We start from the raw sequence: 25,467 nt of genomic DNA, 5'->3' as shown, positions 1-25,467 counted from the left end.
CCTTTAGAAAGCCAAACTGATCGTCATTTAACGCATCCTCAATGTTCTTTTCCATTCTTCTATGTATCATTATTGTCAGCAACTTAAGAGATACATGAGCTATGAAGCTGATTGTGAGGTAGTTCTCCCACTTGTCAGCTCTTGCAGTCTTCAGAATTGTGTGGATGATATTTTTCCAAAATTCAAATAGTATGTTGCCCGACACACACACACACACACACACACACACACACACACACACACACACACACACACACACACAAACAAACCAACCTGAATAGTCATTTTGTTGCCACTTTCCACAATGATTTTAGAAATTCTGATGGAATGTTATCTATTTCATCTGCCTTGTGTGGTCTTAAGTCCTCCAAAGCTCCCTTAAATTCTGATTCTAATTCTGGATCCCTGATCTCTTTTAAATTGACTCCTGTTTCTTCATCTACCATATCAGAAAAATATTCCCCCTCAGAGGCCTTCAATGTACTCTTTCCATCTATCTGCTCTCTCCTCTGCATTTAACAGTGGAATCCCTGTTGCACTCTTAATGTTACCACCCTTGTTTTTAATTTCACTGAAGGTTATTTTGACTTTCCTGCATGTTGAGTCAGTCCTTTCAACAATCATTTCTTTATGATTTCTTCACATTTTTCATGCAGCCATTTCATCTTCGTTTCCCTGCACTTCCCAGATATTTCATTCCTCAGCAACTTGTGTTTTTGTATTCCTGAATTTCCTGGAACATTTATGTACTTCCTTTTTTTGTCGATCAACTGAAGTATTTCTTTCATTACCCCTGGTTTCTTCGCAATTACCTTCTTTGTACCTATCTTTTCCTTTCCAGCTTATGTGACTGCCCTTTTTAGAGATGTCCATTCCTCTTCAACAGTACCAACCACCATGTTATTCCTGCTGCCGACTCTGATAAGAACAAGCCTATCACTGAACTGTTCACAGTAACACATTCTCTATCCTACCTTCCCATTCATAACGAATCCTACTCCCATTATACCATTTTCTCCTGCTGTTGATATTACCCTACACTCATGTAACCAGAAATCCTTGTCTTCTTTCCATTTCATTTCACAAACCCCTACTATATCTAGACTAGGCCTCTGCATTTACCTTTTCAGATTTTTTAACTTCCCTACTATGTTCAAGCTTCTGACACCTTCATTAGAAATGCTTTATTCCAGTCAACTTGTTTGTGCTTCTGTCTCATTTGCTTTAGGTTCTAACTTCTCATGTAATTATTTAACTGGCCAACATCATATAGTTCAATATTGTTCAGTTTTGGTCAAGCTGTTATCCACAGAGTATACTCCTGACACACTTTCTTCACAGTTTCTATATAAAAATCCGGTAACCATCATTCTTTTTCTATGGTATTGTATACTCACCCATAGGAACGCTGTACCTCTGCCAAAGAAAAAACGTGGTAAAGCTGCCAATGTACCCCATAATCACAACCATACCATCTCAAATGCATTACAAAAAACTTTTTGAGATTATTTGGTCATCGCTGAATTTGTGTTTTATCTAAAAAGCTGTTCAGTAATGTTACGCGAGCTTACAAATAAACATTGTATTGAGTCATATTACATTTTCTGTTAAATAAAAGGAAAAACATCTGCTGCATGACATTAAATACTTTCACAGGGAGAGATATTTGCATTATAAATCCTCCTGAATCTGAAAAGTTGTAGTAACATAAAAGACTCAATACGGATTATCACTTGTGGCAATATTTCCACGAAAATAAATGAATGCTACAACTTAATCAATTTCTGACAATATAATGTAGTCGGATGGAGCCAGTGGCTCCTCCTACCAGCAGAGAATTGAAGGGGAAGAAGGGAAGTGTGAAGGAAAAGGACTGGAGAGGTTTAGGAAAAGGGGCAGAGCTCTGGAAAGTCAGCCAGAACCCCATATCACGGGAGACTTACCAAGCGGGAAAGTGCCGGTAGATAGGCACAATGAATAAAACACACAAACACACACAGAGAATTTCGAGCTTTCGCAACCGGCGGCTGCTTCATCAGGAAAGAGGGAAGGAAAAGGAAAGATGAAAGGATGTGGGTTTTAAGGGAGAGGGTAAGGAGTCATTCCAATCCCGGGAGCGGAAAGACTTACCTTAGGGGGAAAAAAGGATAGGTATATACTCGTGCGCACGCGCCCACACACACACACACACACACACACACACACACACACACACATATCCATCCATACATACACAGACATTTTTATCAGTCTCCCTTGGCCAACTCTCATTTTTATTTTTTCGGCCCCAATGGTCAGCTTCAAGGCACGAGGGCAGTTTTCATTCTCCTCTTCTGTATCTAATGGTGAAGAACCCAACAGCAGTTGGGACGGAAGAAGAGTTCTATGGAATGACTTAACCGGCAGAAGATACATCTTCAAAGGAACCTAAAAACACTGCTGCCTAGCAGTTAAGCATAGATCATCAAAGGCTAGAGGGGGGAGGGGGAATTACTTGCCCTACCTGGGTGGGGTTTTGCTATGGGCTGGTAACCCATATATGTACAAAGGTACACACAACACATCAGAGAAAACTACTAGGTATGAACACGGACATCAAAAAAGGTTTAATGCGTGTACTAAATGTGGCCAAATGATATGCACAGGGACTACGATCAAATGAAAGTGAACTAAACAGAATTCTCCAAGAGCAAAAAATAAATATTGGTATGATCACAGAAACAAAGGCACAGAGCCAAAAGACTATCATGCTTTGCAATGAAGTGACTCAAACACCAAGATCACGTTGTGGAAGAGCAGTTTTAATAGACAAGAAATGGAAGTATAAAATAAGTTTAGTAAATGAAAGCCTCTTAGCAGTAAGATTAAAATCCGACAGGGGACATCTAACAGGAACTTGTGCACCTAAGGAAGGGAAGAAAAAGAAACATGACATTTACTATGAAGAACTTCAGAAATGTCTAAATAAAGCAAATTATAACGACCAAGTAACTTTAATAGGAGACTTAAAGATGAGATTTGAAAAAGTACCAGTTCCTAATTTAACAAGCACTAATGAGGAAGATGACTGTAAATCAAAATGGAGCAAAACAAAGGGAATTCATAACATTTAATGAATTGAAGATAAGCACCTTCTTAAAGAAGACAGGCATATGCTAATTTACAGGTATCTGCACAAGGCTACTGGTTACTAACACTTATATAATAATCAAAGTTCGCTCCAATGATAACAGACACTCAAGTATATAAAGGTAACAACATAAATATGAACTGCTGCCTTGTAAAATCAAAATTCCATCTACGGAAAAGACGGGAAAAGTAATAAAAAATAAAACCATGATGAAGAAAATTTAAACAAAAGATTAAAGATACCTCTGTTGCAAGAACATAGCATAAGAAAACTGTGCCAGAACATACTCGTGCAACTACTGAATGAAATACCAATTACTGAAGACACAAACAAAGAATGGTCTAATATTAAAAATGCTATAAAACAGATAGCAAGTGAAGTGCTAGGTGAAATACATTGGTCCAATTGGAAAAGAGGTTTAAAAATGTGGAACAAAGAGATACAAAAAGTCTTAACAAATACACAAAAAGCATATAATGAGTGCTTACAGAAGAAATCATTAGAAGCTAAAGAGCAATACCATCAGAAAAACAAATGAACCAAAAGCAATAGTAAGATCATCACATAGTACATTGTGGGATGTGTTTGTAAGCAGAGACTAATATGATAAGAGACATGAAATGGCATACAAATTAATGAAATATTTGAACAAAGAAGATAGAGATACTGTAAATCTAAATGTAATACAACTGTCTGACTGGATTATTATGGAGAACTATTGTACAATCCAGAAATCAAAGAAGCAGATAAAAGAGAACAACTGCAATGAACGGCCTACACTAAACTGACAGAACTGAAGGCAATTAAAAAAAAAAGCAAAAATCATCCCAGATGGAATAAGTGCCAAATTGATTAAACACTGTGGAATTACCACAGAATTAAGAATTCTACATATCTTTAACATTTGCTGGGTAAAATATGGGATACCAGAGGAATCGAAAATAGCAAAGTAACAAAGAGTTTTCCGAATGGGGATATTAAGCACAGATAATGTTGTTGCACTGAGACATAGAATTCACAGAGAGACAAGAATTTAATCTGCAAACTCGCCTAGCATCTGTGGATTATGAAAAAGCATTTGGCAGAATTCACAGACAAGGCATGGGCAATTATGAAAAGAGGAATTCCTACACGTCTGATCCATGTTGCAAAGGGGCTATATATGAACACCTGTATTGGAACTGACACTGGTGGCACAATATAACCACTACTTAAGGGTAAAACAAAGAAAGAGACAACTAAAATTTTATAAAATCATGGTAATTGCTTGTTTATTATACAGGGCAGCAAGTTAGATGCTGAGAAAGAGAGATTTATGGCACTTTGAAGCATCAGAAATGAAAGTTCTAAAATCTGTTAATGGCTGCACTAGGGCAGACAAAATTAGAAATGAAGCTATAAGGGAGAATTAGGAATCCAATCAATAACAAAAAAGGTAATCCAATACAAACAAAAATGGAGAGAACATGTACTTTGTACTGTCTGAAAAGGGATGGAATGATTGAGGGGACAGCTGAAAAGTAACTGAAAATATCTAGACAAAGAACGACATATTTGAAAACAACTGAATAAAGTTGTTACCTTGAGTGTCTGCTCTGTTGCTAGTTCCAACGCTTCAATAGCTGCTGCATTCTTAATTACACCTGTCTTCTTATTTCTTTTGTTTCCGTTTGTGCTCCTCGGATACTGATTCTCACTCTCACTCTCATTTTTTAAGCTGGCACTTTCAGAGCCATCTTCATGTACTGACTCTGTGTTTTCAAATCTATTACTACACACCTCTGGCTCCTTTTCACTTTCACCTGAAGCTTCAGATAAAATGCTTGACGGTGTTAGTGACCTGGAAAATGCAAAATATGATGACAGAAATAAAGTGGTTCCACCATATTTAACAATAAAGGGAAAAATTCATACCTTTCATCACTCTCCATCTTGTCCTCCAATTCCTGGTTTTTATCAGTCTTTCCTTTCTTCTTACTGCCTTGCACATTACCATGCCCAGATGTACTACTGTGGCTTTGCCTTTTTGGTAGCTCAACTGATGCGTCTTCATCAGATGATGGATCAGATTCCAAGTAACGTTCAGCTGCCATTTGAAATGCTTCTTGAAGATTCCCCACCATTTCAGTATATTCTGAAGCAAATAATGTGCAATAAAAATTAACAACCATAAAATGGATATTATAATGGTAATTGGAAACCCAGAATCTACTCTGTAGGAATCAACATGGATTCCGGAAACAGCAATCGTGTGAGACCCAACTCGCTTTATTTGTTCATGAGACCCAGAAAATATTAGATACAGGCTCCCAGGTAGATGCTATTTTCCTAAACTTCCTAAAGGCGTTCGATACAGTTCCGCACTATCGCCTGATAAATAAAGTAAGAGCCTACGGAATATCAGACCAGCTATGTGGCTGGATTGAAGACTTTTTAGCAAACAGAACACAGCATGTTGTTATCAATGGAGAGATGTCAACAGACGTTAAAGTAACCGCTGGTGTGCCACAGGGGAGTGTTATGGGACCATTGCTTTTCACAATATATATAAATGACCTAGTAGATAGTGTTGGAAGTTCCATGCGGCTTTTTGCGGATGATGCTGTAGTATACAGAGAAGTTGCAGCATTAGAAAATTGTAGCGAAATGCAGGAAGATCTGCAGCGGATAGGCACTTGGTGTAGGGAGTGGCAACTGACCCTTAACATACACAAATGTAATGTATTGCGAATACATAGAAAGAAGGATCCTTTATTGTATGATTATATGATAGAGGAACAAACACTGGTAGCAGTTACTTCTGTTAAATATCTGGGAGTATGCGTGAGAAACGATTTGAAATGGAATGATCATATAAAATTAATTCTTGGTAAGGCAGGTACCAGGTTGAGATTCATTGGGAGAGTCCTTAGAAAATGTAGTCCATCAACAAAGGAGGTGGCTTACAAAACACTCGTTCAACCTATACTTGAGTATTGCTCATCAGTGTGGGATCCGTACCACATCGGGTTGACGGAGGAGATAGAGAAGATCCAAAGAAGAGGGGCGCGTTTCGTCACAGGGTTATTTGGAAACCGTGATAGCGTTATGGAGATGTTTAACAAACTCAAGTGGCAGACTCTGCAAGAGAGGCACTCTGCATCGCGGTGTAGCTTGCTCGCCAGTTTTCGAAAGGGTGCGTTTCTGGATGAGGTATCGAATATACTGCTTCCCCCTACTTATACCTCCCGTGGAGATCACGAATGTAAAATCAGAGAGATTCGAGTGCGCACGGAGGCTTTCAGACAGTCGTTCTTCCCGCAAACCATAGGCGACTGGAACAGAAAAGGGAGGTAATGACAGTGGCACGTAAAGTGCCCTCCGCCACACACCGTTGGGTGGCTTGCAGAGTATGAATGTAGATGTAGATTAACACATTATCCGAGGCAACTTACAAAAGAAGCTCTCTGACATCCACACTACAACAGTGTAATAACTTTAAAACTATTTAACCAAGGATATGGCAAGTTCTGAAATACTGCCTGTATCACAAGCTGTACAACAACTGCAATTATTGCAACCACTGTATCCTGATGACCATAACAAAAGATATGATTTGTACTGCAATTTCTAAAGGCCAGGACAAAGGACAATTTTTATGGAAGATTAACATTTTTGGAGGAATCCAGTTTTTATCTTTAAGTTACATTTAATCACTATATGATCATATTTTGGGTGAGTGAAAATACTAATGTAGTTATTCAACATGAAAGAGACTTGTTGAAGGTTAATGTCTTCTGTACCATTTGTAAACAAAGTTATGGACCATTCTTATTCATTAAAAATGCTGACCCAGAAATGTTTTGTGTAGATACACTAGAAAACTGGCTATTTCCCAAGCTTCAAAGTGATTCACATGATTCATCTTACTTTTGACAATCACATCAGAAGTTATCTGAATAGTACTATTCCAGGATATTGGATTGGAAGAGGAGCAGAAGATCAGTTTCATCATCAGGGGCCTTCCAAGTCAATGTGACTGGAAACAAAGAATGTGATTTAGACTGTTACAATTTTTTCTCTTATAAACCAAAAATTACTTAAGTTCCAGCAAATTGCCAAAATTCTTATTTATAAAGTTGTCTTCCACAACTTGGGTACAGTGTCTCAATCACTGCACGACCTTTCTTAGGTGTCAATGTCACCAAAGATTGTTCAAAATGGTCGTGCGGTAGCGTTTTCGCTTCCCGCGCCCGGGGTTCGATTCCAGGCGGGGTCAGGGATTTTTCTCTGCCTCGTGATGACTGGGTGTTGTGTGATGTCCTTAGGTTAGTTAGGTTTAAGTAGTTCTAAGTTCTAGGGGACTGATGACCATAGATGTTAAGTCCCATAGTGCTCAGAGCCATTTGAACCATTTGATTTGATTGTTCAAAATTAAGAAGAAAAACGAACTGTCTCACAATATCCTCTAACTCGGCACAGGAATTTGGCATAAGAGTTATAACATTTACTGTATACACTCAAATAATCAGCGCATGTTTTTCCCGAATTTTAGGACGAAAAACTGAGGTGCGCGGATTATTCGAAACATCGTTGGTACTGCCCGCCTCCACCAATACATCCCATTATACTATTGCATTGTTGCAGCCTCAGTCTTTACCGTATACACTCGAATAATCCGCGCATGTTTTTTCACGAATTTTAGGACAAAAAACTGGGGAGCGCGGATTATTCGAATCATTGTTGGTACTGCTCCGCCTCCAACAATACATTCCATTATACTATTGCATTGTTGTGGCCTCAGTCTGTGACGCATCAGTAGCACGTTAGGAGTGAAGTATTAACGTCTTCAAACTTGTTAATTATGGCTAGCAGTTCTCGTTATCGCTCGTACACTGCTAAAGAAAAGGTGAAAATTATTGAAGAAGCTGAGAATATTGGAAACCGTGCAGCAGGAAGAAAGTACGACATGAGTGAAAGTTGTATTTGCGACTGGCGAAAAAATAAAACGTAGCTTCAAGAAACTAATACTAATCGCCGGGCATTTTGCGGCCAAAAAGTGAAGCACCCGGACCTCGAGAAAAGGCTCTGCGATTATGTAGATGAGAAGCGACAATACGGATGCGCGGTGATGAGTGAAATGTGCCAACTTAAAGCATTGTCTTTAGACAAAGAACTAGGCATTACCAGTTTCAAAGCTATCCGGGGCTGGCTATCAAGATTTTTCAACCGAAATGGTTTAGGATTCTGGAGGAAAACTACTATCGCTCAGCGGCTTCCAGGTGATTACGAGGAAAAAATAGTGAATTTTCATCGTTATGTTTTAAATCTGCGCCGTAAACAGTCCTATATATTATCGCAAATTGGTAATGCGGATCAAACATCGGTCTATTTTGAGATGCCGCTCGACAACACAGTGAACAGGAAAGGAGAATCCAGCATCATGATATGAACTTGCGACAGTGAGAAACAAAGATGTACAGTGATGTTGTGTGTAACTGGCGATGGACGAAAGCTAGCACCTTCGTGATGTTTAAAGGGAAAACTATTCCGAAAATATCAGTAAAAGGCATACCGGTATTTGTGAGAGCGAATGCTAAAGGGTGGGGTGCATTAATGAATTTACGCAACATGTTGGTCCTGGACAGCTTCCGCGAACATACAACTAAGGAAGTGCGAGACAAATTACAAAAAGGGAAAACTGACTTGGTAATTATCCCTGGAAGCTTAACATCCATCCTACAACCACTAGATGTGTGTATAAATCGGTCATTCAAAGCTGCACAACAGCGATATACGCAGTGGATGGCTGATGAAAACCATAAGTTCACATCTAGTGGAAAACTCAAACGGTCGGATTTGTCCCAGATTTGTGAATGGGTGAAAAGTGCAGGGACTCTATTCCTCAACCACTGGTGGAAAAATCCTTCAAAAATGTTGAATCACAAATTCACTGGATGGAACAGAGAACGACGCTCTATGGGAAGATGGTGAAGCCGACAATGATTCTTCCGCTAGTGATGACGATGAAACTGATGAAGAGTGGTAAGAGAAGAAACGTAACTCTATTGACTAAAATATTTTGTTGCAAATACCGTATTAACAAATTCTTAAACAAGATAATCCACATTTCTTTTCTTCTTCTTCCCTCTCCCCCCCCCCCCCCCCCCCCCCCCCCTACTGATGAGTACAGTCCAGGCTGGCGGTGATAATGTTCCCCAGCCGCCCGCCCATCTAATGGGCCAGCCGGCCAGCTGCACGCCGCTGAATTGGTTGCGTTTTAACGATGTATCAACCTGTACAGCAACGTTGCTTCAAACCAGTAATTATTATACATATTTTTGAACACAACACAACGTTGGGACAATTTTTTTGTAAATGAAACAAAATAAAGCAAAAAAAAAAAAATGTTTTTCCCCTCTTCCTCAAAATTGGGGTGCGTGGATTATTCGAGGGCGCGGATTATTCGAGTATAAACGGTATAACCATCATTATTCCTGGATGGTAACAATAAACAAAAATAGAGATATAAAAAACTCATCTGTGGCTGATTGATATATCGGTGTTCAAAATTAAAGCAACAAACTGCTATTTCTCTGTCCTGTGTCTAATTCATGATATAATCATACAAACTGTCAACAGATATCTGTACAATCATGTTCTGCATACTGGTCAACGGACAACCATGCCAACGGTAACATCAGGGCATCTGTCAAAAGTGGTAGTGTTTGCCGGAAAGTTTCTCATCCACACTCACTGTGTACATGGCACAAAGACAACCCCTACCACACACACTGTGTTAGAGGGCCATGGGAAGAATGGAAGCAGGACAGTCACAAAGTGATGTGGCCCTATGGCTTAAAGTGAATCATTCTGTTGTTTCTCAGATGTGGCAACAGTTTAGAGGGACGAGACTGTATCCCGAAGACCAGCGCAGGGCTGAGCAAACGTGACATCAGAAAGAGAAGACTGTTATTTGGTTGCCAGGGCAGGACAGTATCACCTTGGTACGGCATGGCAGCTGGCATCTGACCTTGCAGCATCGACTGAATGTGTTGTATCAAGGCAAACAGTGTACAGAAGGATTTGGCACAATGGCCTTCATTGTCAGAGATATGCTGTATGTGAATCTCTGCCACGTCTTTATAGAAAGAAACATCTAGAGTGGAGCTGTCAACATTCCAGCTGAATTGTCGAACAGTGGGCTAATATTCTTTTCACAGATGAGTCCCAGTTTTATCTGGAGAGTGATTCTCAATGTATTCGCAATCTGGAGGGAGCATGGAAAACTGTTTTGGGACCCAAACTTTGTGGAAAAAGAGAGATATTGAGGAGGAACCCTAATGGTATGGCAGGGATCATGTTGACTAGTCTAAAACCTCCGCATCAAATTGTATGCGTGAATCAGCAAGGTTTACCTGCCGTCAGTTATTGTAATGAGATCTTACGACTTAATGTGTGGTTGTTGCAAGGTGCTGTGGGCCCAGATTCATATTGATGGAAGGTAATGATTGACCTCATAGAGCACAGAAGGTTGTTATTTTCTCGGAAATGGAAGATACTGTACGCATGGTGTGGCCTGCTCACTCTCCCTATTTGAATCTAATAGAGCATGTCTGGATGCACTAGGGAGATGGTTTGCATCAAGTCAGCATCCACCAATCCCTCTCCAAGACTTTCAAACAGCATCGCAACATGAGATTGATGACATCATTCACAGCATGCTCTGTAGTTGACAGGCCTATATTGCTGCCAGAGATGATCACACCCCATACCGAGCACATTAACCAGTTGTCAGAGTGTGTCTGCAAATGAGTTAAGTTAGAAAAACAAAGGACATTTCTGTCTACCGTTATGCGCATTGCAGTTGTTAATGTTCTGTATTCCTGACATTGTTTCTGTTTTACTGTCATCTGTTTACACAGTTTTGTGGCAAAATAAATGCAACCCTGCAAAATCTCTGTTTGTTGCTTTAATTTTGGACACTAGTGTATGTGGCACATACACATATGAAACAGTTCAGAGCATATCAACAGCTTTGTAGCATTCCTCTTTCTCTAATTTAAGAACACACACATAAACACACAGGTAACAGTGTCTGAAGTAATTCTCTTTCTCAGGGTGATTCTGTACCATGCAAAATTGAGAAATACAACTTGATAAGAAGGTCAAAGCAGGGTTTGGAATATTGAATCAAACAAAGTTTTCCAAATGAGCAGGAAGAATTTTTTTTATTAAGTGAATTTATGCCCTTGCCTCTGATTGTCTTTTGTGGCTGTAGCTCCATAATGGTACATTTCCAAATGCGGTTATTTGGAGAATATGGCTGAATTCAACGTCCCCTATTCTGCTTCTTTTTCTCTCCACTTTGTACTTAAAATGTTTTCAATGAACTTTCATACAAATTTTAACATAAATAATGACATTGTTACAACCTAACAACATCAAACACATTCACAAAATAAATTACATTTGCAAGAATGTCAGTTGTGTAAAGCATTTGCTAGCAAATGTACATACATTTTATGAGACCACAATATCAGATTAATGGGTTACCTACTATGGTTTAACGTTTAGGCATTTATGCTGATTAAGGTGACAAAATAAAATAAAATCAGGCTGCCATCTTAAATTAAATAAGGAAGAAATACGCAATGCATTTCTTCAGCTAATAAAACTTCAGCAATAACAAAAGATAAACTGAAAATCTTCTGGAAATAGTACTAACCATTGTCAGTACCATTGTACTGTCGACAATTGTCCACAATCAGTTGAAAGTCAGCCTTAAATTCAGCAAAGGAGAGATACTCTCCATCATCAAGCTTCTCTTCCATTTTCTGAAGATCCATGGGCCTTGTAATAATAGAATAATATCGCGGTGCATATTTTTCGTCCACTGCATCCAGAAAAGGCCACGCATCCTCGTGTGCTTTAACATGTTCTAATATTTTGTACATGCCTGTTTGCAAATCTTCTTCACTTTGCCTGAAACTGCATAAATTGGAAAAGATCTACCAATAATATCATTGCTTCTAAAATGTTAGAGAAAGTGCAGAGAATGCAAAAATAAAAGAAATAAAATACTTCAAATGAATAAACATAAAGCAGATCAAAACAATAATGTTCAACAACTTAACACAATTTTGGCTTAAAACTAGCTTCTTTTTAATGATTCACTGATAACATTGTGTTCTCTAAATCTCACTGTGCTAACACTCGGGAATTTGGAATAAATCTACGTAAACATACAGAGTGTACTGCTTCGAAACTGCATGAATAGTTGACTATGGTTAAACTGCTACACAACATATGCTTATTTGGATAATGAGATTGCCATTTCCTCAGTTACATTAAATACTTGCATTTTATCCACTACTGTTAGCTTAATGTCTGCATGACTGCACTGATATTTAGCAAACATCGGTTACACACATGTGAGAACTTTTGCCACTAAAGATTTACACACCAGATTAAAGAACCTCACTATAGAACATGAGCAAGGTGGAAAGGTCGAATTTATAGCTCTGATCAGAGCTGTCAACACAATCATGTGTGAATTAGTCACCAAGCCAAAACAAAATGTCAGTTCAACTATAATATTAGGGAAATGCACTGTACATGCATAATATGATGCTCCATTCCAGTGTGCAATCTTATGATTACTGCCAGGAGAATGCTCTCAATTGAAATTGACTTTAACACATGAGCAGTAGACAAGTGCTATGTCAATGCTGTAATGGCATTTGGTAACTAACAAATAATTTCAATTGCACTGCAATGACCATTAATCTTTACTTCTGGCACTTCGAAATGGGATAATAATGGGATTTCTTTCAGGAGTGAACTAACACTGCCTGCTTTATGATAGTTGTGTGGCCAGCTACACTACCATTTGGACTATGACTAGTCATTTATTAGCACGTTCTTCAAGTGTCACTCGATGGTCATTTATGTATGTTTTGAATAGAAGATGATCAAACACTGAACTCCGAGTCAGTCAATGTTATCTATTACATAATTTTGAGTTCAGTTTTATTCCTGGGGGTGCAGTTTGTCAACATCATGCCCTATTTTCTGCTGACGGTAAGACTATATTCACACAGAAGGGAAGCAATAACATTTTTAATTTCTCAAGCAGAATTTTCCAAGTCACACTATCAAGGCCTTTGAAAGGTCACAGCATAGTTTTTGTTATTTACCTTTGTTAGTACTTCATTTGTGTGAGAGGTACTTAACAAGCAGTACTGTGGAAAATGAGGCAATATCACACTGTAAGCCACTTTCTCAAAAAATTTGAAGGTCAGAAACAATGGAATAAATCTCTGATGAGAGGCGATTTTCTTGTATCCATTTTTACAGTTCATTACTGGTAAAAAAAGAACCCTTAAGGATTACTTTGTTATCTGTCTGTCACGAAACATTTTCTCATGAACGTGTAAATGGACCTAGTTGAAAATTAAGGACTTTGGTCCCTTGGCCGTGTAAAATATCTAAGCTTCTACATCAATGCACTCAAAAGATACAACCATTTATGTCGCATATTTTGATACCTGCAAGCTCACATGTCAAAACCTACTGGGTACTTTCTGTTGACGTAGAATCCCAAAATTTTGCAAGAAGCAAGGTTTCATAGTACAAGCAAAGGCATAGGAAAAAAATTTTGGAAAATTGCTAATTTGTAATTATATCACAAAAGAAGGGTAATTTGTTATCCATCAGTCAATCTTTGTGTCTGTCTGTAAAGACCCCCTTTTTCTCAGAAACAGGAAAATGCATCAAGCTAAAATTTATGTCACACAATAAGATTTACAGTCCCTTTGCAGTGTAAAAAATTTAACCTTCTGTGTCAATTAAATCAAAAAGTATAACCACTTATGTCACATATTTTGGTATCTTGCCATATTGGTATAACTTTAAAAAAAAAATATTTTACTGCCTGATTGCAAAGATAACACAAGATTGGTGAAATGGTCAGTACAAGATTTATATGTCCTGTTAAAATCACTGTCACCACCCGAAGAATTACTGTTTTCATCAAAATAATGTCTTTTGTTATCTTCTTAAGAACTGTTTTTCCGAAATTGAAGCTTTTGTTCTGCTCGTTTATTAGCAAGTAAACGTTTGTTTCTACTGTGGAGAAATATATCACTGAAATTAGTGGCCAATGATTTCTATGTGGTGTCATTCCTGGCACACTACCAGCTGGAAGAATTTCACTTTCCTCATTAGTTTTATTTGTTTGTGTGGGAAAATCACACACACCAAATGTTGAAAACAAGACATGACCAGAAAGAAAATGAAAGGGTAACAATTTATCTCGTATGTCTACTTTCATAGATTATTTTCCAAGTTGCTACTTTTATAAATATTACCTATTGTCATTGTGAGCTATGACTGCAACTGCAATTTTCGGTACATTGTGTTTAGGTGTTTTATTACAAGAATTGTTCATTAGACAAAAACATCTGCAAAAGGAAGAGAAGAAAGAAGGGTAACAAAAAGTTGTAACTTTAGGGGTTTTCTCCCTCTGGCATTTTATTTATTGTATCTCACTTTAAACAATGTCACTGTCATCATTCTATTGCTGAGGTATAGGTATGCTATAATTAATTCCAGAATGGATTTCTATTATGCAGTGGAGTCTGCACTGATTTTAAACTTCCTGGATGATTAACACTGTATGCTGGACTGGGCACCAAATTGGGGACTTTCATCTTTTGGGGGTAAATGTTCTACCAACTGAGCTATCCAAGCAACTGAAATCCACCCACACTGTCTTGGCACTAACCTACAGACTCCAACTTACATTTATATTTGTTGAACTGCTCTATTTTTTAAATTTAGTTTTTTACTTTGTTCTTTTGTAGGTCTACGCTTCTCTCGTGGCTTTTCAGAAATATTATGAAATGCATAAAGCAAATTTGATAAATTCTAACTTTGAATGGTTGAATGGGGACACAAGACTTGCCCATCTCAAATATGTGTGGCATATATAACCGATAAGATTACTGTCCAAGACCGGAAATAGTCAGGATTATACCTTCCAGCCTGTAACAAACTTGTCATCTATCAGAAAGTTTTGTAACAGCCATCACTGCTCTGCAGAGCGAAAAATTCATAATGATTTGATCAAGGCTGCTTGATCAGTGTGCGGTGAATTCTGCGAGTTCAAATATGAGTAGCTGAAGAAAGTTTGTCATTCTTCATGAAGAAATATCTGCAGTGTTTGAACAACTGTGGAGATGCTGGCAACATAGCAGTCACTAGTGTTACATATGAATTTCATGTGTTTCATAGAGGATTCAAATCTTGAAGCACTTGACCAATATGCTTTCTCCTTGATTTGCTAACCACTTTAAATGACCTTGAGAACTGCATGCCTGCCTACACAATTTCCTGCCTGTGGTGTTGTCTGAAGAACAAGGTCCCAAGGCAATGTTGTTACCACAACTGAAAAAAAATAAAAATAAAAATGGAAACATCTGTGTAGATAGTGCCTCAAGAATTTCCATATACCACTGCTGGAGCAGGCTTGCTTACGGCAGAGCTGAGTGTCACTCAGCCCAGTCTGGAAGGAAGGAAACCAACCTGTTGCAGCAGTGGTCATCAAACTACAGCTCGTAGGTCACATGCAGCCCAAATCAAGTATCCAAGCTGTCAGCAATTCTCAGATGAATTTTACAATAATATGCGTCTAGTGACTAATAGCTGAATTCAAAAGGTCAACAAATATTTAAAAGCTTCCTCAGTGTGTTGTTTTTCCGCTCAGTAACAAACAAAATTACTTACATAGGTAGTAATATTCTAAGATGTGTTAATTTTAATTGATATCAGTGAACTGAGCCGAGAGCTAAGTGAAGTTGACCGCTTACCTCGGAGGATTGAGATGAGGGATTGTTTTCTTGTTTATCTTCCAGTTCTGAGAACTCAAATGCATATGCAACTTGTACCGACCAGCTTCTACCATATACATTTGGACGCAAAAGGTAACAGGGATTCGTGAATACTCATTACAGAGACAGTCATCTTCAAATGTGGTACATATTTGTAACAATGACAATGACCTTCAACAATGGCTCTCGTAATGCAATGCAATGATGTATAGAAAATGACATTTAATATGTTTAGTAATTATTTGTGACTATGTCTTTTATTGCATAATACATTATGTATACATACAATTACTGTTATTTATCAATTAATCATCTGTTCACACAGGCAACACAACAACATTTCATCATGCAATTACAGTGTCACAACTTTGGGATCACTAAGGGTGGGAGCAATTTGAAACAGGGACCAGTCCACATGGAGTATTCTGAATAGTGCTGATTTAACAATCCGTCACCAGGGGTGAACTTGTCACGGGCTTACTATGGCTAGTCTATTGAGTGCACAGAACATACTAACTTGCGTAGGTTACCAATTAATAATATGAGTGGTACATATGTGGCCTGATCTGCCATTCCACAACATCAGTATTGGCTCTTGAGCAAAACAGTTTGATGACCGTGGCACAACAGTGTAAGCATGAAGTTCAGCATGGAAGTAGAGGAAAATGCCTGCCTATATTTATTGGACATTTAATACAGAAGAAATCAGAGGTACACTTGAGTACTGTGTATACTGCAAGTACACACATGTGGACCTTTATCTAAACACTGGAAATTGCCTGCATCTGGCACACATTTGTCCACAGAACTTGAGCTCCCTGTGGCAAAGAGAGCTTACCCATATAGATATAACATCCACATGAAACTTTCTGCAAGAACCACAACATATAGGTGTGAATAAAACATACACTCAGGTCAGATGAGTAGGAGGAAAAGGAAAAGACGGAATACAACAACAAGGGCCTGGCATTCCTACAGAGTGCTGGACAAGACACCACCTAGATTAAGAGGATTCTGAACAAGCATAAAGTGAAGTTGGTCTCTTTCCCTGGTTTTTAAAGTAGCACTTACTACCAGCAACAGAGAGAATGCCTGCAATGGCTACACCAAGTTGTAAATGGGGCTGCAAATCAACTGAAAGACAATTAAGCTTGTTATGTGGAAGCAGATGTGTTACTTTGGAAATGCATCAATGCTGTCTTTAGAAACGTATATCTTATTTAAATAAGCAGAACATCTTTCAATACTACTGCTTCACAGTTCTGCAGAGGTAAAATTCTCATTGCTTCTGTCTGCACTTACATAGTAGTACCACCTGATAATTTTGTCCTAAAAGATAAGAACACAAAAGCACCAATTAGATCTCTCATCATGCACAAATATCTTCAAGGGTAAACAATTCAGTTTAATCTTCTGACACCAACCTTTCAGTGGTGGGTGGGAGGTATGTGCGCTACAACATAACTAAGAGATGTACTTGCAGTAGAGTAGCTACCAGCAGGGTTCAAGTGGCCAGGTCTTAGTAAGGGAGACAGAAAGTGAGTCCCACAACAATGGCATGATGGATCTCTATATAGTACAGTCAATGAAAGAAGATCCCTGACAGTTGCAGTGGGGTTGGCTAAGCTGCTTCATGTGTCTACCTCAACCAATTACGTAACATGACATTACATACGTCTCTATGGCAATGCTTCACTTTGCCACAGCTGCATAGATGACTTATCATTACTGCCTGCAGTTTTTTGCACCTTGCAGTTGAAAGTTCGCAACAGGGCTGCCAGCTGTCAGGGACCTTCTTTCGCTGATTCTATTACAGGTATTTGACATTGACAAGGTATCTAGATATTCTTCTTCATCCATCTCAAACATATATTTATAAAGCACAAGGGAATTACGTAACAAATTAAATTAGTGAAGCTTCAAGTCATACTATTTTCATCAGAAAATGAGGAAGTGTGGCTGCTTGTCCTGGGAACCTTGCCAATATGCCAAAATAATGAGAAAGATAGTGCACAATATTTGCTAACAATGTGAGAAATACGTAGTGAGAGGAAAATTTGGACACACTATGAGGCACTTTAGGACAAGTCACAATGAACTGGATATTCAAACATGCTTGATAGCAAAATTTAAGTTCATAGGATTCTAGATGAAAAGGAAAAAAATAAATAAATAAGACACTTTTCTGAGCCACATGCCAGTTTTTAATTTCTCAGACCATCAACAGATGAAATACAGATGCTGGGATTCAGATAATTACAGAAACTATAAAGTTTCCAAGCAGAAAGCTGATTCTGTCACGATTTTGAAAAAGATATTGAAGCAAAAAGTGAGGCACAGATAAAATCTTTAAGTCACCCTATGTTACAGCAGTATTTTTATTTTTTGTTTACCATTGGGGACACAGGAGAGAGAGTGAGACAGGGGGAGAAAGAGAGAGAAATACTAGTTGTTTCACTGTAACATTATCTTCATCAACTAGGAAAGTAATCAGATTTCATGGATTTTCTGTCAAATTTTATACCGAGTATCCAGCAGAGAACCACCTCTGCAACTCCTCCTCCTCGTCATCGTCGTTATCATCATCATCATCATCCAGCAGAGACACCATCTCTGTTTCATCTTAATCAAATAATTCGATTAATGAGATGTTAACCAAGTCATCGGATAGTGAGATGTAAACCAACTGATCAAATGAAAGCAAAAGGCACTATTATTAACAATTTTCATTAGGCTACACAATTATACACCTATGTTATAGGTTTGCTTCCATAATCTGTAAAATATCTCTAAACTCAGAGGACTTATAAGGCTTTAGAACTCAGTGATCAGTTGGTTGCATGGTCTGGTTTGATATTTAGATTTTTGACATAATTCCGCTGTGACTGTATCAAGATTTTCTTGAGGAGTGCAACCTAGATTACATGGAAAATGATTGGAAATTATCAATGCAATTAAAATGTTTCTAGGAGGTGTTACACAACTTCTAAAACTAGTTTCATGTTCAGACCAAGAGGGCTGAACAAAACTAGAATGGTTTGCAAGTGAAAAGGCAGTTGCGTGATGCAATCTGCTCAGAGAGACAGAGAATACTTTGCAATAGCCCCAGTCATGCTTGGCACTTGCTACTCGTGATGAACACTGCAGAGACTAAGTACCTTCCCTCAAGTAACGTGAAAATAAATGTTGAATAAGCACAACCAAGTCAGATACAGCAGAATGATGCTATTAGCTGAAAAGTCATGGCACACGGTCCATTGCACCACTACCTGTCTTGTTATGTGCACACTAATATAATGGTTAGTGCTTCATCATCTGTCTAAAATCACTATTGGATAGAGATATGAGAGGTACCTATGGCTAGACCACTGTTCTCCTCACCATTAATACAGTTTTCAAATGAGAAACTGTTACTTCTCCTTGGTAACTATAAAACGTATAGCAAAATGAAAAAATCTGTACTTGGCACACTGACTGGTAGCTAACTCACAACATAATCAAATGCAATATGATGCGCATAACTGGATTAAAATCTAATATATTGTTTCATTACAGTAACATTCCTCTAGTGTTTCATTCTAATTCTGTGATGTGAATTACAAATGCATAATACTTTTCTTTTCATCTACAACTATACCCACACGCTGCAAACAACTGAGAAGTGCACACAGCACAGGGATTTCCTATTGTATCACTTATCAGAGCTTTGTCCCATTCTATTCATGTATGGAGTGCAGGAACAATGATTGCATGAACACTTCAGTGGATGCTGTAATTAGTCTAATTTTGTCTTTGCAAACACTACAGGAGAGACACATGGGTTTTTTTAGTATAGTCTTTGATTCATTACTTAAAGTTGGTTCATGAAACTTTCTAAGTAGGCGTTTTAGGAGATAATCTGCATCTATCTTCAAGTGTTTGCCAGTTCAATTTTTTGATTGTCTCCATGATGCTATCCAAAGAGTCAAATAGCTTTGTGATTGTACATACCACTATCTACTGTATATTTTCAATGGCTCCCATTAGTCCTATCTGGTATGCGTCCAACACAATTGAGTAATATTTCAATATCGGACATACATGCGATTTGCAAGTGGTCTCCTTTGTAATTCACCTTCATTTTCTCAGTACCCTACACATGGATTGAAGTTTGCCACTTGCCTTAGTTACGACTGAGCCTATATGATCATTCCATTTCATACGCCTACAACTTGCTACACCCAGGTATGAAATGATGATTGCAAATGTGATTGACTAGATATTGTAGTCACTGACTACTACATTTCTGCAGTTTCTGAAGTGCGCAATTTCAAATTTCTGAACACTAAAATCAACATTTGCATCACTTTTAAATATGACAATATTTGGGCAGTTTTTTCAAACAGTACCTCATTATAAAAAACTCCATCATCTGCAAAAAGTCTGAGGTTACTATTAAATTATCATCATATGCAGTCATTACTGCACAACATGAGTGCCAAGGGTCCCAATACACTTTTCTGGGACACACATGAAGTCATTTCTACATCTGCTGATGACTCTCCATCCAAGGTGAAATGCTGTGTTCTTCCTACAGATAAATTCTAAATCCAGTCACAAATTTCATAGATATCCCACAGAATTGTACTTTCAAGAACAGCTGTCAGTTTCTTCCTAAGTCAAATGCTTTTTGGAATTCAAGAAAAACATGCTCCTATGGTCTGCCTTTATCCACAACTTTCAGGATGTTGTGAGAAAAGTGAGAGTTGTTTTCCACATGACTGATGTTTCTGTAATCTATGCTGCTTGGCATGGAAGAGGTAATTTTGTTGGAGATACCTCATTACATTTAAGCTCAGGATATGTTTCAAAGTTCAACAACAATTGTATATAAAGGGAAATTGTCAGTAATTTTTTTCTGCTACCATTCTTGTAGATGGGTGTGGTTTGCGCTTCCTTCCAATCACATGGCATGATTTTTATTTATTTATTTTGTATATGGTATGCTACAATTAAAATGGGGGGCTACCTAATTGTAAATTTGGTACAGAAACAGGCAAATTCCTTTAGGAGTTTTTTCAGCAGTTTCTCAATGATACGGATAATAAAATATATTTCACTCATCTTTGCATGGGTACAAAAATTAGATTTCATGTAGAAATGTTTACATTTTATACCAGCAGCACAATAAAATCACTCAAATGAGGGGAGAGGAGGGAGGTGATGGAAAATCATTCTAGCCTTAGTTATTTGATTAAGTGTATCTCATTGGAAGTTCTCTCTAAATTCAGGCAACAGCTTAAACTGATTCTTGTGGCACTTTCTTCAGTGCTTTGAATCATTTAGCTTGTAAAGAGGACTAAAGAAAGAGCAAGCTGTTCTAGTAAGCTGATCTGAAAACAGCACCTCACAGAAGTTTTAATATAAAATTACCCTTTTGTATTTGAAGGTACAAAGCATAAAAATAATAATAGTAATAATAATAACAAATTTAAAACATCATCAGTGCAAAGATCTGATAACTGCTCTTAATGTCTCACATTTGACAGTAATGAAATTTTCATTCACTATTAAATACCATTCAGAAAGCCTTTCCTCATTGTTAACAATTGATGTATTACACATTCAAATTCTGCTTCTTGCAGCTTTGAAGCAAACATTCGGTTTCATATTGCCACACTAATGCACAAGTATTTTGTCTGCCACTTAAATAGTCACTCTCTGATGATCATGAGAACAAGGTTTGAGTACCACTACACTACCACTCAAACCTCTGTTAACCCCCAACCCCCACCCAACTCCCCATCTAATTGCCAGTAGATGATGACTACATTACAATTTTTACACTTGATTTCCATCAGTTGAATTTTTATATGTTAGCCTTTACGTATCAGACACTTAAGAAAATGACTTTTTGTGTTGTAATGAAATCCTGCAAGATAAGATGATAAAGATTTATTATTTGACAGGGAAATGTGACTATTCATAAATGTGATACTACACTATAAAATACTATGCTAAACTGTGAATGGAAACAACTCACCTGGATTAGACAACATTACTGCAGAATGATCGAGATCCTTGGAAGAACATACCATTACAAGACCATTTAACCTGATACGCAAATTTTATGAGACAAGTGAAAAACCCACAGATCTCAAAAAGAATATAGTAACTACAATTCCAAAGAAGGCTGGTGCGAATATTACTGAACCAACATTTTAGCAAGATATGATTGCAAAATACTGATAGAACAGTGCAAATACTGGCAGAAGCCAACCTCTGGGAAGATAGGAACATTAGATGCAAGACTGATCTTATGATTTACTCCAGAAAAATAGACCGGAGATAGGCATACTTACATCCAAAGTATTTATAGATTTAGAGAAAGCTTTTGACAATGTTGGCTGGAATACACTACATGAAATTCTGAAGGTGTCAGGGATAAAATACAGGAGGCAAAGGATTATCTACAACTAGCAGAGAAACCAGAACGCAGTTGTAACAGTCAGAGGACATGAATGGAAAGCAGTAGTTGATAAGAGAGTCAGATATTGTAATTTTGTCAGAGACCGTAAAGAATTTGGAAATGCTGTTTAACAGAATGGATGTGTCTCGAAAAGAGGTTGTAAGGTGAATATCAAAACAAGAGTAATGGAATGTAGTTGAATTAAATCTAGTGCTGATGATGTAATTAGATTATGAAATGGCACACAAAAAGTAGTGGACACATTTTATTATTTGGGCAGCAAAATAAATGAGAATGGCCTAAGTAGGATAACTTAATATGCAAACTTCATGTCGTGTAATGAAATTAAAATATTCACATTGTTAAAAGCACAGTGTCCGAAGAAATAGTTTTATCAAGTGGCAAAAGTATAATAGTACATCACAAAAAAGGAGGAAAAACACGCCAAAAAGTGTGCTAAAAGGTCGGAACTCAAAACTGTGCTTATGTGTCAGTAATAAAGTGGTAGTGTGACCTCCAGACCAGATGAGAGGAAACTCAGATCACAGCAAATCATCCCACTGATAATGCCTTAGAGCAAGAAAAAGGTGAAACGCGTCTAGAAAAAAATAAATTAAGTGGCAGCAGGAAAAGGCAGTTTAAATTACAAAACAAGTATTTCAGTGCTTGCTGCAGAGGATGGCCACACAAACAAAGTTGTGATACTTAACACACTTCACACTTCAGAAGATGCTTGTAACTCTGGGCAGAATATTAGACATGCAGTGCAGACTTGTTCTGGCCACAGTGTTAAATGTTAAATAATTGTGTATATTTTGTATAGTCAAGAAAAACTTCCATTACCTGTAAAATCTTCATGGTCTGCACAAACATTCACACGTCTCACAACCAAAATTTAATTCTGGTAGTGTAAAGAGAAAGAATTTACTTAATCTGTGAACTTTAGGGAGGTTTTAGATTTATGGTATTTACTGACAATACTAGTTTGTCAAACCTTAAATAGACTGAAGCAGCAAACACACCATCAATATTGTTGCCCATGTTTTCACCTGACAACGCGATTTTACAACAATACAGTATCAAACTCCCAAAAGAAAGCTTGTGGCACATTTACTGTAAGAACAGAAAACAACAAAAAAGAGGAAACTGATCAGAAAAGTCTTAAAAAGAAGAGCAACTTGTTGCATGTTACTTTACCAGCCGAAATCAGAATCATGTTCCCACAAAATTTCATAAACTATTTTTGGTTCAGTCCTGCATCACACCACAAATTATAAACGTCAGTATGTAATAAAACAGAGAAAAAAACATGTTAATGAGGAATCAACGGCTGTCAACAAAAAATGAAGAGTAATTTCAAAAGTTCTTGCGACAGGCAGTTTATTTGAATGCCTGAAGTTTAACTCTGTAATATCAGCAAACAAAATTAGTAAAACTGTATGGAAAAGTGTGAAACAGCTATATCTGCATCACAGGGATATGTTCAGGTAATTAACATAAACTTTTTTATGTTTTGTGATGATTTGGTAAATCTGACATGAATTTCTCACACCCCAACACAATGATTACCTTTGAATGGGCTTTGTAATTTACCAACCTATACTATATTTTGAAATTAATAAAGTAAGAAGTGTCATAGAGAATCCTCCAATGACCATCCTGAAGTGGCATTCACAATGATTATCCTTGAACAGGTCGGATAAAATTGTTTTGTGTCAAAAGACTACTCTACGAATCATTGAATCTGAGGCATGATATGCACAAAGGATAATTGAAAACATGAACAGTCCACACCAATGCCGGTTGGTTGCTTCATGAAGCTGCCAACATCTGACCGGAGAATATTATCAGACTGTCAATACTTGACCTAACATGATCAGAGTCTATTGATAATACTGAGAATATTTTGAGGGTCATTAATACTGCTAGTCAAAATTTGTAGTACTGCCAATATGTCACAATGTTCCCTCAGACAGCCAATGTATTGACAGTTTAACATTTTTTATTGAACATGTCAGGGCCACTTTTAAGATTGATACAAGATTGGTACCAAAACAATTGTACTATGTTTTCACAACAGATAATCATACAAGATGTTGGTCCTGTGTGTCAGTATTTTCAGAGGGTGGAAAATCTAACCTTACATTCCATTTGCAAGCATGAAAATTGCATGATAATCAAAATAAAGGTAGCTTGACAACAAAATCCTTCAACCAATTGCAAATAAATCAACAAAAAAAAAACTAACTCTGCATTCAGGCCCAGAGGAACACCTGATGCCAACTGGCTGCCATGTAATTCTGTGCCATATGGATCTACACCTACATCTGTCCTCCGTAAGCCACCTTAACTGTCACTTCTCCCTTTTTATTATCCAATAGTAAACGCTTTGCACAGAAAGTAACTGGTGATAAGATTCCATGTGAGTTTGAATATCTCTAATTTGGTCATCATGGCCTCCTTTTTTATTTTTTTATCCTCCTCCGAGATATATGTAAGAGGAGGCAATATATTGGTTGATTCTTCTAGGACTGCACACTCTCGGAACTTTAACAGTAAATCACACTGTGATGCAGAATGCCTGTCTTACAGTAACTGCTGTTGGCTGAGCATCTCCATAACACTCGCCTTTACTAAGTGAATGTGTAACATAGCACACTACTTTTCTTTGGAGGTTCTCCACTTTTTTTTTATCAATATTGTACGGTGTGGATACCAGACGAACCAGCAATATTCAAGTGATTTGTAATTCACCTTCCTTGTGGGTCGACTAAATTTCTTGAAGACTCTTCCAATGAATCTCAGTCTGGCATCTGCCTTACCTGTAATTAGTTCTATGTGATTGTTCCACTTTAAATCACTACATTCACTTACTACTAGATATTTTACGGACATGACTGATTCCAGTGATTGTTCCGCAATCTTGTAATCATATAATAATGGGTCTCTGTCTATTTACAGACAATAGGTTCCATTTGCTTATGCTGAGAGTCAACTGTCAATCCTTGTATCATGCA

General features: G+C 37.6%; 1 protein-coding gene across 2 annotated transcripts in view; it reads right to left on the bottom strand.

Moving 5' to 3' along the window:
* Positions 1–25,467, bottom strand: part of LOC126267507 (mucin-12-like) — a 278,640-nt gene that overhangs the window by 50,289 nt on the left and 202,884 nt on the right. For both annotated transcript variants that reach the window (XM_049972804.1, XM_049972806.1), the window contains exons 9-11: positions 11,838–12,100; positions 5,045–5,264; positions 4,712–4,970 (exon numbers count right to left, since the gene is read on the bottom strand). In XM_049972804.1, the coding sequence (XP_049828761.1) occupies positions 4,712–4,970; positions 5,045–5,264; positions 11,838–12,100 (742 nt within the window). The remainder of the gene's footprint in view (positions 1–4,711; positions 4,971–5,044; positions 5,265–11,837; positions 12,101–25,467) is intronic.

Source organism: Schistocerca gregaria, chromosome 4 (assembly GCF_023897955.1).
Source record: "Schistocerca gregaria isolate iqSchGreg1 chromosome 4, iqSchGreg1.2, whole genome shotgun sequence".
NCBI classification, from domain to species: Eukaryota; Metazoa; Arthropoda; class Insecta; order Orthoptera; family Acrididae; genus Schistocerca; species Schistocerca gregaria.
Note: the sequence above shows the minus strand (reverse complement) of the source record. Positions and strands in the feature narration are given on the sequence as shown.